This window comes from Rhagoletis pomonella, unplaced genomic scaffold, assembly GCF_013731165.1.
Source record: "Rhagoletis pomonella isolate Grant_MI unplaced genomic scaffold, Rhpom_1.0 Rhpom_scaffold_00010, whole genome shotgun sequence".
NCBI lineage: Eukaryota > Metazoa > Arthropoda > Insecta > Diptera > Tephritidae > Rhagoletis > Rhagoletis pomonella.
This window is the reverse complement of record NW_023458564.1, coordinates 37,540,953-37,557,068: the sequence shown is the minus strand read 5'-3', so window position 1 is coordinate 37,557,068 and position 16,116 is coordinate 37,540,953. Positions and strand designations below refer to the sequence as shown.

Here is a 16,116-nt window from a genome sequence, read left to right as displayed (position 1 = left end):
TTTTGTGTTGGAATGAAAAAAATTTTAAAATTTCTTCCACAATTATTCCACAACAATACGTTCATCAACCTACTTCTCGTATTAAGGAAACTTCATTAAATAATTGTGATTTTAAAAGCTTTAAATATTATGAGAAAAGAAACTATAATTTGAACAAGCTGATACAATAAAAGTACAAAATCTTTAGGTGAATGAATAGCATAAGGCTTTGTTACCTTACTTTTTGTACCAGAAGTGGCCTACCACAGGGTTTAGTTCTTATATAATTCCCAATGAGAACGTTCTCGTCAGTTTTGTTCTCATTTTGGTTTTGGTTTTGACGCGTTCTTGGGAACAAAACTACGACAATGGCATTTAGTTTCGATCATACATTTCGTTCTCAGTCCCTGTTTTAAAATATTAATATTTAATATTCTTTAAAATATACATACATACATACATATGTACACATGCATGTATGTATATGCATTTACAAAAATTAGAAGTTTGAATTTAAGTATAAAAAAAAATTTTCTCACTGAAAAAATATTTATCCTCACCAAAAAGATTATACAAGAAGCTTTATGTCGCATTACCCGGGTGTTTTTCGTTTAACCGGCACCAACATATGTATATTACCCGGGTACCCGGGTACCCGGGCAAATCGGGTAATACCCGACTACCCGGGTAATAAAAGCCCCGGGTAATACCCGGGTAACCGGGTACCCGGGTATCATCAGCCCTAGTAGACAGCAAAGTTAAATACTCGTAATACTTCATTATATAGTTTTAAATTTTTTTTTTGTTTATTCGTATAATGATTCTTCCAAACTTACATATTCTATATGTAATTCAAAAATAATTTATTTCTCAATATTTTCTAATTTTCACATACATATTTGCATTATTTTACAAATACACCCACCGATCAAGCAGTTACTTCCTGCCAGCACCACCAGCACCGGCGGCAACAGTGCTCGGCGTTGGTGTTGTTGTACTTGTTGTGCTTGTTGATGTACTTGTTGTGCTTGTTGATGTACTTGTTGTGCTTGTTGATGTACTTGTTGTGCTTGTTGTTGTACTTGTTGTGCTTGTTGTAGTCGTATTTGTTATGTACGGATCTGGTAGTGTGCTATGCGGTCCTCTTTTCTTTCCGTTCATACCTCCGAATAACTTATCAAAACACTATAATATTTATTTTTATTAAGTAGTCTTTAGTATAATTTTTTCATTTAAGAAACACTTACATCCACTATATTATCCACAGTGCCCTTGACAAGGCTTTCCACATTCGTAGTGAATTGATTGAAGAGCCCGCCCATACCCCAACTATTTTGAGATGAAGCTCGAGGTTGGCCTATTAGATTGCTATAGCTTTCTTGTCCGAAATCGAAATTTAAAACATTACAAAATACGGTTGCACAAAGTAAGCAAATTACAAGGATTTGTGTTAGAGCTTTCATTTTTTATTATATTTGTTGTGATGAATTTTTGCAACTTTACGCTTCAACGTCGGTTTGCTAAACTAACTAACGGATACTAAGTGAATTTCGTATTTATATTTCTCATTAGAAAATTTTTGGCGAGGGTCGTACGAGGCTACGTTTTGAATAATTTTCGCGTTTTCCACTATTCTCGGAATTTACATTTAATTTTTAGAAATTTAATTATTTTAAAGACTAAATAGTAAATGAGAGCCAAAATGAAGGCATCTTCTCAAAAGTCCATAACTTGAAATAGTATAAATTTGTATTTAGTATCTTTAATGTTTATGTCACAATAAAACCAATAAATGGAGATATACGATTTCGTTTATTTTCTATTGGTTATATCTTTTAAATAAGTATCAAAAATCCAAGAGTTAGTGCTAACTAGAAAAGCGATGGATATACATATCAACTGACACTTGAATCGCGTATTTTACTGTGTTGACAATAGAAACAGCTGTGCAAGTAGCTAACTCGTCAGAGTGCCTGTCTGCGAAGTAAGGTCACAAAGAAATTATAATATGTATTACACTGGCCAACAAAATTTTTCGGCAGAGCTTTTGCCCTTCAAATTATTTAAGCCTGGAAGTGCTTGGCTCTTTTGACCTGGTCTGCAGTCGAAACGACTAACACCAACTTTGAATTTAAATAACAATAGCAATTAAATAAGAAAATATATTTTGTGATTTTTAGTTCTTTATATTTTTTAAAACACATTAACAAAATATTAAATACATATTCTTTTCTTTGTTACACATATAAAATACAAAAAGTTAAATGACGTCAGAGAGAGTTACGAAGCAAAACACGATTGTTGTTGGTCGAACCGACTAAAAAAGCACGTGCAGGGTTAATTGGCGCTAGATCTTGAGATATATGGAACTAAAAGTGTTAAAACACTATTTTTTTTCGTTCTTTGTAAGCTTGGAAAGAAAGAAAAAATACTGCCATTTTATCTCGAAAAAATAGAACTGCAAACAAACACAAGGCAAACAAGTAAGAAAGTCTAAGTTCGGGCGGAGCCGAACATTAAATACCCGGCGCAAGTATTAAATATATGTTTTCCACCTTTCCGAAAGCTACCGCTACATGATAAGCCGGGGTGTATACATTTTAAGTAAATTAGCGTCCTTAAATTTCGAAATATTGAAATTTCAAGCATATCTGAAATTTACCGTTATATGAAAAGCGGCCTCAATTTTAGTCCGATTTCAACAATTTTCAACGGTTTGCTTTTATGTGGCAAGCACAATAACCATACCGAGCTTGGTACAAATTGCTAGAACGGTTAGCGAGATACATATATGTGATCACAAGTGGGCGATGCTACGCCCATTTTCCAAAATTTTGTCATAAACGTATTTCTTGGTAAAGAATTGTTGCAATCATCAATTTTGAATAAATTAGCTTCAATATTTACTGATTTATCGAAGATTTTGTATTTCTCGAAAATACCGTTATATGGGATGTGGGCGTGGTTATTGTCCGATTATAGAAATTTTCGGCCAGTTGGTATGCTGTACCAGGACCCACAACTGTGCCAAGTTTGGAAGAAATTGGTGTAGCGGTTACCAAGATATACACATGTAACCATAAGTGGGCGTGGCTACGCCCATTTGCCAAAATTTTGTAATATTCTTATTTCTCGTCTAAAACTCATTGCAAATATCAATTTTGAGTGAATTATCTTCAGTAGTTACTAAAATATCGCAGTTTTCGTTTTTCTGAAAATTACCGTTATATGGGAGGTAGGCGTGGTTATTGTCCGATTTTTAAAATTTTCAGCCATTTAGTATGCTGTACTAAGGCCAACAACTGTGCCAAGTTTGGAAGAAATTGGTGCAGCGGTTACCAAGATATACACATGTAACCATAAGTGGGCGTGGCTACGCCCATTTTCCAAAAATTTATAATATTCATGTTTTCCGTCTGAAACTTATTGTAAGTATCCATTTTGAGTGAATTATCTTCAGTAGTTACTAAAATATAGCAGTTTTCGTATTTCTGAAAATTACCGTTATATGGGAGGTAGGCGTGGTTATTATCCGATTTCGCCCATTTTCAATACCATCCGTCCCACGCCCAAAAGAAGTTCACGTACCAAGTTTCGTTAAGATATCTCAATTTTTACTCGAGTTATCGTGTGCACAGACGGACGGACGGACGGACGGACGGACGGACGGACAGACAGTCACCGCTTAATCGATTTCTCTTTTCATTCTGATCATTTATGTATACATTTGTCTATATCTATCTCGATTCGTTTTGCCTGTTACAAACAACCGTTATGTGAACAAAGTTATAATACCCTTGTGCACAAGTGCGCTCGGGTATAAAAAGCAAAGTTTTTAAAATGAAGCAACCAACACCTGAAATATTTTCATATTTTTTATCTTTTACCTTTATAACTTTCAATATACATACAGTGACTTACACAAGTGCTCGCGTGTTGATTCTTTTAAAATATTCACAACGTTTTTCAAGTTAATTTTATTATTTAGTCTCGTCAAGTGCAAGTTTCAAGCGTCTAACAAATCGCCTCGATTTTTAATATTTTTTTTTGTAAAAGATCAATTTTATAGCTTTTTTATACCACTCAAAAGCGTCTATTCCACGTCTATGTTTTCCTACAGGAGTTCAAAAAGAAACCCCAAATGACACATTAAATCCGAAATATCTCAAGATATAGGCTAATTTTATAATTTGATTTGGTCGGATGCTGATTCTACGCAAAAATAGTTCTTATAAGAAGGAATTATCACCGCTTGCGCCGCTTGCAGATGGTAAAATTGTGTTGTGCGGTGTCATTATTCAAATGAATTAATCAGCTGGGACTTAAAAAGAAATCAAGAAAACAAATTTGTTGTTTTGGGAAGTATTTGTGTGTAATTTTTTTTTTTTAAATGCTCACTTTCACAGTTTTTTTTTTGCTTTAAATTTTGGTGTCAAATAACTCTACGACAATGAATGGTAAAGTACTGTGAGAAGGCCATTTGCTGTGTTAACACTCACAAAATACTTAACACTTTATTACCTTGGGATTGGTTTACATCAGTATGTCATAAAAAATAAAATTTACTTCCTTATTTATGTATGTGAATGAACTTTGATTTCAGCAAGGATATATTTGGCAAATATGGCTAGGCCGTGTAGTGTTTCATTATCTGTCTCAAAAATTGTTTAATGTCGCTAAAATGCTAGGTAAGATGCCACAAAAACCATAACTGATTCATGCCACTTTTCGCAGATTTTTTGTTTTCGTTTCTTCCACCGAAAACTGAAACAAGTTAAAAATGCATACAGTGCCGGACAAAAATATCGCCACAGCGAATTTTTCGCGTCGCATGCAAAGTCTTTTATTCTTATTTCTTTTCGCTATTTTTTTATAAAAAATAAGTTCATACCACAACAAAAAACTTAAAAAATAAAATCTCTAGACTTTGTGCAAAACTCGGGAAAATTCAATAAATTTGCGTACTAAGTAGTTTGCATCTTTCTAATCAGATTTTTTAGAAACAATTTAATTTAACAATTTAATTTTATAGTTATTTTATTTTAGTATAATTATAGTATATACATATATTATATATTATAGTATAACAAACTGCCAATCTGAAGTTGCAAAAAACTGCATGGATTTTTGGCGAATTTTTTTTTGCGGTCGGTGTTGTTAAATTGTCGAACATAATTTCTATGGAAAAAACTGCGCAAAAAATTGCCAAAAATCAACGCGACTTTTTAGCAACTTCAAATGGGCTATAAAACTGCATACCTTGAATTTCGCTCTAAGAAATCTGATTATAAAATTGCAAACTAGTACGCAAATTTAATGATTTTCCTGAGTTTCCCAGAAAGTTTAGATATTTAATTTTTAAGTTTTTTTTTTATGTTTTAGTATAGACAATATTTTTAGAAAAAATTAGAATAAAAGCTTTATATATGTACATTGCGAAAAATTCTCTGTGCCAACATTTTTTTCCTGCACTGTATGTACATTAGGGTTGTAAAAAATATACGATAGGAACCAAAGTTCTAAATTTTAAGCTTTTACTTTCTAGGGTTTTTAAAATAGAAAAAAAAACGCTTCAAAGCCAATGAAATATTCCATGTATTTACATATATGGAAAACAGTTTTTCTAAAAAGGTATAGAATTTTTGGAAATCAATATTTTGCGATAGGAAAACTGTGTTTCTCTTCAGGAGACTTGCAATATTTATTTCCAATTTTTTATTTAACCATTTCTCATTTACGAAAAAATTTGTAATTAAATATTTGGGGATTATTATTGGAAGCAATAGTTTCGCAATCGAAAATTATTGATTTTCATTTCTACGAAGAAATGTTTTTCCCCATAAAAATTACATGAACAACTCAGTGGGCTTTCAAGCAAACATTTTTTTAACAAAAACATACGGGTAGTATTTTTTTCGTTTAGAAAACATTTTAGGGGGTGAAAGCTTAACATTTTAAAGATTTTTTTGACTTTTTGTATCTTTATTTTTGGAATATCAAAAAGCATTTAATCACGCCCATCTTGTTTTGTTTAATTCGAATATGTTGTACACTATATCTCGTGGTTATATAAAATTTATAGCTTATATCTGAAAAAGTTATGCGTAAGTACCATATAAAGAGAAGATTAAATTTTGTACAAAAAATTAACAAAAAAATTAAGAAAATTTTCTTCAAAATTTCACACTTTTTACTCACACATTACTGCAGCAAAAGACGCGAACATTGCTTTTATGGAAGAAAATTCACAACAAAAAAAAAAATTCAAAAAATCACGGCTAGGTTCTTGCTAATTTAAACATGTACTTTGTTATACTTGAATGGGCTAAAAAACGGCATACCCAAATAATTTCTGAAAGTTCTAAATAGAAACTAATTTATTAATTTTGTATATAGTATGTATAGAATAAGAAGGGAAATGATGTTCATTGGTGTTGCTTGATTTCATTTCATTATTCGATCAAGCCTACTTTGTGGAACTGAAATGGTTTTTTATTAAAATTAATATTCTAAGCTTAAGTTTTATTGTTTACATGAAAAAATATTCGAATCTCATATCTGTTTCAATTTGATTCAATAGTCATTTATACATATATAAAAAACCGGAGCCTATGCAATTTTAATAATTTTACAAATGTTAAATTAACGAAAAATGTATCCTACTTTAAAAAGCTTAACTATTTTTGCTACTTACACGCGGCGGCTTACTACAATGGAATTATAAGTATCGCATGACGTGAAATATGTGAAAAAATTAATAGGTCGACATCGAACACTTAAGCAGCGTGCATTTTCAGCTTTGTTCGATCTGTCTTCACTATTCCTGCATTCATATGCACACATTTATATACTTTAATACGCGTTAATATATATGTATGTTCGATGTGCAATTTGTAACTACATAGCGTAATGCTCGATTGTATTAAAAATTAAATGCTTCGTTACACCCACCGTGCTGTCTGTTACAGCTTAGCTGATACAGACTGATACGAATTGAACTTCTTGTTCAAATATTTTTCTCTCCTTTTTTCAATACTAGAATTTTATTAGTTTACATGCAGGAAATATTGGTCCCCTTTCGCGTTTATAAATTAGAGGAGTGAGAAAAATTACGTTTATCTTAAAATTAAACTTCAGTGACTTTTTGAATAAAATATGTGTTTTCCCTTCAATATAAAAGGTCAACAAAATTAGACATTTTAACAAGGGGCTTCTTCATTCGATTAAAATCTCTCATCGCTAAGCCTTTTCTTTACTTTTGTACACAGGTAGTAGTAGCAACTCGCAGTCCAAGATATGGACTTAATTTTTTCAGTTTTCGTCGAAATTCATTGGGTTGCCGTCTGCTTTCAATGTCCGCCAATACTCATTTTGGTAACTTGCTCAAAATTTCAAAGTAAAATAGTATCTGTCAACATGGAAGTATTGAATTTAAAGCTGCTACGCAGGAAATTATAAAGCCTATTAAACTAAGTTCCCACGGCACCGCCAATTACGTTATTCGCTTCTGAATTCCTTTAGTGTATTACCTCGTTTACACGGAACATTTGTAATTCGATCTGACACTTCATTGATTTGTTTTTTTTATTTATTTATTTTGAAGTGAAACTTCTTTAGCGGCGGAAATGGTGCAACGGAAATTGCACACGGAAATGGTTGGGAGGGAAACAAGTGCTTCTTAAATATATGCACATGGTATTCATTTAGCAAAAACGTGCCAGTAAAAGATGAAATAAGACTTAGATAAAGACCAATAAAAGAATTAAAGTAAACGTGAGTACGAACATTCGTTTTTTCTCGGAACTGATCGATACAAAAATTGATATCTTTTATCGTAATTTTTTGTCGATTTTGTTAACAATTTCGATCGATTCCTATCAATATCTATTGATTTTAATTGATTTTGGTATCGATATTTTTATCAATTTTGTTATCGAGTTTGTTATAGATATTATTATCGATTTTGTTATAGATAGTTTTTTCGATTTTGTTACCGATATTTACCGATTTTGTTATCGATATTTATCGATATTAATCGATTTCGTTATCGATATTTATCGATTTTGTTATCGATAATAATGATTTTCTTATCTATACTTTGATGGATGTGAATACCGATTTTTTTATCGATATAGTATAGAGATAAAGGAACACAGAATAACATTAATGCAATTAGGACGAACAGACTAGAGGTAGGGATCTAGCTAGAAAAAATACAAAAAAGATTACTTTAACCAAAGCAGATGAATGTGAGTACATGAGATGTATGTATTTTGATTATGAGAAAAAACTAGATATGTAACGTAAGTTTTTTGTCATATTTGACATATATAGAAGTTTGGTTCAATATTAGTGATAAGCGAGTTCGAGATATTTAAACGACCGAGTGGATCGCCATCGTTGCAAAATTACAATCAAGTCAATAATCGATTCGCTGCCCGACTGCACAATCGAGATGTTTTTCAATTGTTTCGAGTCGATTGACGTATCACCGACGAGAACGTGTGAACTCAATCGAAAGCTTTCGTACGCTTGTGCAGGTGTGTATTAAGTAAATGTTTGTTTAAATTGATAATACTGCAAGTACAGATATTCGAGCGTTATTTTAAAAATACATGCATATTTATGTACATATCGCATAAAAATTTAAATGTTAAAAATATTGTTCGGAAGTTCTAATTTATACTGATTGAGAGATTGTTGAATGTACTGGCTAAGGAAAATTTACTAAAAGTAACGGTTTTGTGTTTAATTACCACGCGTAACATTAAAACACGTCGTTTTATGCTACATGCCACTGGCAATTCGTTGCCAGAGTTTGCAACAGAGAAGCATCGAGATGTTTTAACAACCGCTGGCCAGCAGCGAAGCTGAGATGATTTGGTCGATTGTTAGCGAATATATTACTTCAGCTTAAGTACGACTATTTTCGAGTGGCAATTCGTCTACGAGAGAAAACATTGCGAACAATCGAGATATTTGAACAATCGAGACAATCGACTAAAACATCTCGGACTCGCTCATCACTGTTTTAATATGCAGAAAATTTTTTTTATTTAGATTTCTTTTGTAAACCTGTCTAATTGAACCGTGCTACTGAAATCAACATTTCATCCGGCATATAAAAAGCAGGAAAAAATCCATTGCTTGGTCATTGCATTCTCTTTAATTCTTCGCACAAAGTTGACACTTTTTCAGCTCTGACATAACGCCCACCTATCCATCCATTGCGTTAATTATTTTTACGTGTAAATTGGAAATATTACATGGAAAAATCAACCGAATCTAGTGGAAGAGTTTTTTTTGCTGTTTTAAAGTAATTCACCTGTATACTCATACCTACACACATACATACATACATATGTACATACATACGGAATACATGCATTGCCCTCATTTACGTAACTCTGTTGATCTGTTGTTGCAATGTCAGTTTACACCTTTAAAGTCGTTGCTCTTTCACATGTGCCTTTTGTTGTTGTAGTACTCGTATGTTGCCACATTGCTTAATATACACAATTACGTTGCGCATGTATGCTTTAATGCATTTTGTTTTTTTTTGTTTTCATTTCCATAATAATAAACTTAATAAATATTAATACAATTACCGACTTTAAAGCAATGTTAATTTCATTGCACTGGTTTATGAAATTTTTTCTTGTTTCGTATTAATTGCTACCCTGTGTATGTACGTATATACTTATGTATTTATAAGAGCAAGTGGTTCGAAAACATTCGATGGTATTTTGTTGTTTAACAGCTGATAGTTATACTTGTAAAGTTTATGCTGTAAATTATACATAAAATATTTTGTTTAAATAAATTATATTGTGGTTTTAAGTGCTTCAAAAAATATTTATCAGCCCACTACGGATGCCACTTAAGTGCGCAACTATTTGATCCTTGCGGTTGCTCATTTTTAATTTCCGCTAAACAAATATGTATGTATGTAGAAAAATAAGGTGTATATATTATCCCGCAATATAAAAAAAGTTTGATAAATAAATCATATTGATAATTTTGTAAACAAGTTTAATTGCTCATGTTTCAGAGTTTTTACTTCTGGCGTTAAAAGGCCAATATTTTTGCGTCTACTTCTTTCTACAGAAGCTCAAAGAAAACCAAATGCCCTTTTTTGATACCTTAAATCGCAACTATCTCGAATATACACCTAAATGTAGAAGCTCATATCTGAATAAGCAGTTGTGTGGGATGCATAACTGATTGTAGACAGATTTTGAAGAATTTCGATGTAAGTTTTCTGTTGATGATGATTGAAAGAATGAAAAATCTCTTGTTCCCAACTACCTAAGTAGAAGAGTTATAATGACAATACTCATATCTAAAAAAAAGGTTGTATGGGAGCTAGATGTTGCAACGTTCCGATCTTGCCACATAAGCGACTAGTTTGCATTCAAACGAACGGGCATAGCTAAATCGATGCATCTCGTTTTTATGAACATTTCGATATATTTTTGTATGGATATACATAAGTGGATTTTCTTCTCCTCCTGATTCTTGTAAACATTGCACCAAAGTTATAATACCGCATCGCGATGGTATCGTATACAGTTGGTGCGTAGATTTGATATGAAGATTTTCTACAATGACAGATTTTTACATTTTTTAGCAGCATGACAAAATTTTTAAACGACTAATAGTTATTTTTATTTTGGTTGTCTTTAAAATAAGAGTAAACTTTTATAAAACAAATACAAATCACAATTTATTGGTGCCTCTTATCAAAAATTTTAAATGAGTTGAAGTAGATCAATTTTCAACATTTTGGTTTTTCTTCATTTAAAAGTTTTTCGGGTTTGAATATATTTTCTCCGATATACAACTTTTTTTCGTCGGAACTGACACGAAACATTGTACAAATATTTACGTAATATGTGCATATGTGTTTATTAGTGTGTAGTTAACCATTCACAGTTCCAAACAAAGGAAAAATAAAGATGTTAAAATACGACTGTTTTAACACTACACAATTTCATATGCTTAATCTTACCTATACATTGGTTTAATTTATCACGAGAAGGTATCTATATGTACATGCATATTAACAGATATACATATGTGTATGAAAATGCTTTATAAAATTTCTGTTGGTAAAATCAATAATTCAACCGTCGCAGCAGGAAATCAACATTGCATTTTTCGTGTCATAAATCATTTAGTTAATTGTTGTATTCATGTCGGCACTGAAAATAAAATAAAAGCATTTATATGTACATACGTAGAAAGGTATTGAAACAATGCAACATAGAACAATATTGTATTTTAGAGATATACATATTTATTTAAATATGTATACGTAGTTCTACCGTGAAATAAAAAAATTAAATACATAATAAATACATAAGCGAGTAAGTACTAGGAATGCTAATCCCGGGATCCCGCGATCCCGATCTTTTTTAAGTCCCAAAAATCCCACGATTCTTGGCAAATAATCCCGGGATTTTCGGGATTTGTAATTTTCATTGAAGGTCCTTTTCTTGACCAGTATTGGCTATATTTATTTATTATTTTTAATAATAAATGTCTAGCTCATTATACATATAACACCGTGCGATAGTAAATTTTACACACAAAAGTCAATATATTCGTGAAACCATGTGCCAAATATTGTAAAATTGCGTTTTTAGTTTTTCACCCTGATTTAAAAAATTCAGTGAAATGTGTTTAGAGAAGAGGTATGGGTATCAAGGTAAAGAGGAAATTCCGTAGAATTTAATCAGATAAAATTTTTTTGTGCATATGGTATTTAAAATTTTTTCCTTGAAATTTCGCAATATTTGCTTTGAAAAAGTTATACGTTAACAACTCGGCAACCAGTGTTGCCAGAACTTTTTGGGCCGACCGGCTAGATTGGCAAAAAAAGCGGCTAAAAACGGCTAAAATGTTTTAGTGAAATTTCACATAGACTCTGGCAAAAAACGGCTAAAATGTTTTAGTGAAAATCCACATGCTTTATTTAAATAAATCGCAAGAAACGAAAGACTAGTTAACACCATTAATTTATATCGAGTGTATATTCCTCATCATCAAATGAATCACTATTGTATATATCACCTGAATTCATTAATTTTAAGAGATCGTCATCTACAGTAAAATTATGACAGCATTTTTCCTCACGTTTTAAACCGTATCTTATATATAAAATAGCGTTTAACGTTTTAACGCACATTGGATTTCTTTGCTTAGTTTTTATTATATTCATTGAACTAAATATTCGCTCTACTTCTGCATTACTTATAGGGAAAACAAGAAAACTAGGTTGCAAAGGTCAGCAAAAGGGTTTTCTCCTAGGGCATTTCGAAATTGATAAACTTCGGCCCAAAACTTTACAGTTGAGTCTAAATTACTCCAGGTATGTAACGTTAACCGTTGCCATTGCATCTCTATGGATGTTTTTTTGTCAGCATTATATTTGCGTTTTTGTTGCTGTAGTTGAACAAATACTTTTAATTACTCTTAATGCATTTCCAACCGAAAAAAGTCATTTTTTTTAGTTTGGCAATATTTGTAGGGAGGCGTTGGCGTATTTCCTTTATTAAAGTGATAATAAAATAGCGACCATTTTCTCGAATTATTTTCCCGGCTTCGTGGTCAAAAGCGTTTGTGCTTACTTTTGTTTTTAAATACTCTTCAAAACTGTGATAAAACTGAGGAAATGGAGCAAGGTATGGTTCCAACGGGGAGCATATAGGATCAAATGTGTCCGCGCTAATAACCACTAGGCAGCATAGATGCGAAAGTAAAACATTGAGTTCATTAAAAATCTTCATTGGGTCTGCATTATTGCTTTCGAAAAACTTGTTTACTTTTTGCACCTGAAAATTAGGCAAATAGTAAAATCGGCTAAAAACGGCTAACTTTTTTTTACAAACCGGCTAACAAATCGGCTGCCGGCTAGATCAAATTTTCTCCGGCTAGTTGCTATCAAAACCGGCTAAATCTAGCCGGAAAACGGCTAAAATGGCAACGCTGTCGATAACACCTTGAATTTCGTACATCAAACTTTATAAGCTAAAAAATTACCTATTCGCCTTTGTGAATCCAAAAATTTTATTTTTTTTTAATTCTAAAAAAATTTCCTTCCTTCTTTCCTTTGTTTTATTTGGCACCCATATTTTTATTCTACAATGCATTGAATTTTTTAAATAATTTTTGGAATTAGTCAAATCTTAGATATTACAAAGTGCTTTAAAATAAATCCTGACATCAGGGAGAGAAAAAGTAAATTCGGCACTTTAAATAAAAAAGTAGGTTTCATACCCATTTATTTAATATTTATTTTACGGTAGAAGAGCTTCTTAAACGTTTTAGGCGCAATACCGGGACTAGTCCCGGGATCCCGGGATTATGATAACGACATCCCGAAAATACCGTGATCGTAAAAAGCCAAAAAATAAACATCCCTATAAAGTACATATTTTTATATTTAGAAGTAGAGAAATATAAAGTCCAATAATTTTAAAGTGAAAGCTGAAATTTTTAAGATATAGTTATGTATGTGGAGGCACTTTTTCAAAAAAGATCAATATTTGTTCGATAGTGCAATATCGTAAGTAAATAGACATGTTTGTATTTTTAATTTGAAGGATGGTTTGCTAAAAATTTACTTAGAAATTGGGAATTAAAAAATTAAAACAAATGCAAAATAATAATTCCCGCATTTCACTCTACTGTTGCCTCAAGCAAAAAAAAAAAAAAACAAAACTATTAAAAATAAAAGCCTCACTCTGCTGCATGAATGCTATCAGTATGCCCGTTGCAAAATATTATTGAATTTTCGAAAAAATCATTGCACAACAAATAAATATTTAATGAAGTGTGAAAAAGCACATCTCTTGATTTTCATGGTTTTTTATATGAACGAAAATATATTGCAAGTGAATAACTTATACATATGTACATATGTGATGATTGTAGTGGACCCCGATGTGCAATGACCGGAAAGCATACTTCTTTAATAGTAAATGATATATCGATGCAATTTAAAATACAATAGTATAACATATTTTTATGTATGTCTATATGTATGTATGTACGAGTGGTATACACATAAATATGTACATGTGTGCATAAACGTTTGGGTAGGCAGAAAGTTTCTTCATAAATAAGCAATACATATTGTTGAAACATTAACACTATTGCAAACATAACTACATTTAAATGGAATCCACTCTTAATTTTGAAGAGTTGAAATAAAATAAATAATTACCATCGTTTGTACTTGTTTATGTACATATGTGTGTAGCTTCTTTAATGCTTATGAAGATATTTCGTTTGGCATAATTGGGAATTGTTAATTCCGCCATTTGATAATTTTTTAATGCGTAAGTCTTTTTTGCTTTAATGTGAGATATGTAGTTTAAAATCTAAAAACCATGCCACATATTTTCCATTATTTCCCATACGAAATGCAATGCGCTTCAAGAGAAAAATGTTGAAAGGTTTTGTATGATTGCAAATTTCCACTAAATTTTAGACTAAAAAGAAACTGTGAGCCGATAACAATTTCTACAAATAAGACTGTAGGGAAAATTTCAAGTTTTGAAATGACATAAAAAACGCCGTACACTTAAACATAACTTTGGGTCGAAGATTATAAATATCTAAACCGTTTTTCTAGATCAGTTCATTTTCCCCAGCTATTTTCATTTAACAAAAAAGTTGAAACTTTAAAGGAAAAAATAACTTTTCTTTTGTTATATTCTCATTTATGTTAAAGCCTGTTCTTTTCCCAAAAAATCACGATAATAAGGATCAAATTCGATGGAGAATTAAACAATTTGTGAATGGTAAAATGAAAATGTGCAATAACTTTTTGTATGAAATAGGAGAAGGAAATAATGTTACTCTGTTACGTACGGGTCATCGGATGATATATCTTCACGAACGATCGCCTCCCTCAACTGTCGTCGTATCCTGATCATGCAAGCCCAGAATAACACGCATACGCTTGCATTTAAGCACCAGCTAGCTCGCCGGACCATACAACAAAAATAAATAAAAAATCGTCCTCGCCTATTTTGCCATTAGGAGAATTCAAGCTCCCGCTCCGTCATTACTTCTTCCGCCAAGGTCTGTCCATTTCTTCGCCTAAGTGCTGTCTCAATGGCAGTGCTGTCATCTGAGCGGCCTTCCTAAGCCCACCCTGCCATGGTCGACTAAGGCCATAATTGTCGTCGACCTCAATGTTCAACCGCAATCTCTTCACGGCTTCTCCTTCGCCCCAACGGTCTCCCCTGTAACCGTCCGTGCGAATCGCATCTGAAAAGATCCTTTACATCTTATTTAAGTATTTAACACTTCATCTCTGTTTATTAATTCACATTTGTAAATAATGTTAAAACTCTACATATTCAACCATACAACTAAATATTACGGCCTCTTCAGGTGGCTTTGTCTTATAAACTATACGTCCAGAATAACTATGAAATTACCAAAGTTGCCTAAATACATACATATATAGAAAACGAACAACGATCTTGGGTATGGTATGCTTACTTCGCGAGATCTCGCACGTTCTTTTCGCCTAAAACAAGGACTGACTATCGAAGGAAAATACTCGTATGCTAGGGGTCCTGGCGATGGTCTATATGAACGGCTGAAATCCGTATCCACCACCCTAAGAAGACGTCCTGCACAGTAGGACTAAGTCCTGCCCTATACACTTGACCGTTCATCGTAACCTTTCTACCAGCACTTGTCCTCAATTGGTCAAAAGAAAAATGCTGATTGCGTAAAATCGCGCTATTACTCCAGTCAATTAAACGGTAAGTCTAAACTTTTCTTAACCCATTTATGTGGCAATCACCAATACTCTCTTGGTAAGACGGGACCTTTTTGGTACGTCAAAAGTTGGATTTGTACTCAGGCTCGCGGCCAATGTAAAAATCTGGCTATATGCGTATGGTATACCTCAGTATTCGAAAAGAGCTTAAAACTCAAAACCTCATAGAACTATTTCGCCAGCTGTCGGAATTGAGATTCTATACACCTGTTCTTGATTCTGTCGCTGATCATTTAGATATCGCTGCCTTTACGTACACCAACACGCTCTTGAGCCATACGCGGTGTCCCACGACGATCTTCTTCAAATTTATTTACCGCATCGTCTAAAAA

The 16,116-nt window shown here is 32.4% G+C and overlaps 1 protein-coding gene across 1 annotated transcript in view; it reads right to left on the bottom strand.

The window, feature by feature from the left end:
- LOC118746375 (integumentary mucin C.1-like) overlaps window positions 1-1,301 on the bottom strand; it is a 38,099-nt gene extending 36,798 nt beyond the window's left edge. The window contains exons 1-2 of the mRNA XM_036480229.1: window positions 1,227-1,301; window positions 920-1,164 (exon numbers count right to left, since the gene is read on the bottom strand). Coding sequence (XP_036336122.1) covers window positions 920-1,164; window positions 1,227-1,301 — 320 coding nt within the window. The remainder of the gene's footprint in view (window positions 1-919; window positions 1,165-1,226) is intronic.
- Window positions 1,302-16,116: the final 14,815 nt, after the last annotated feature.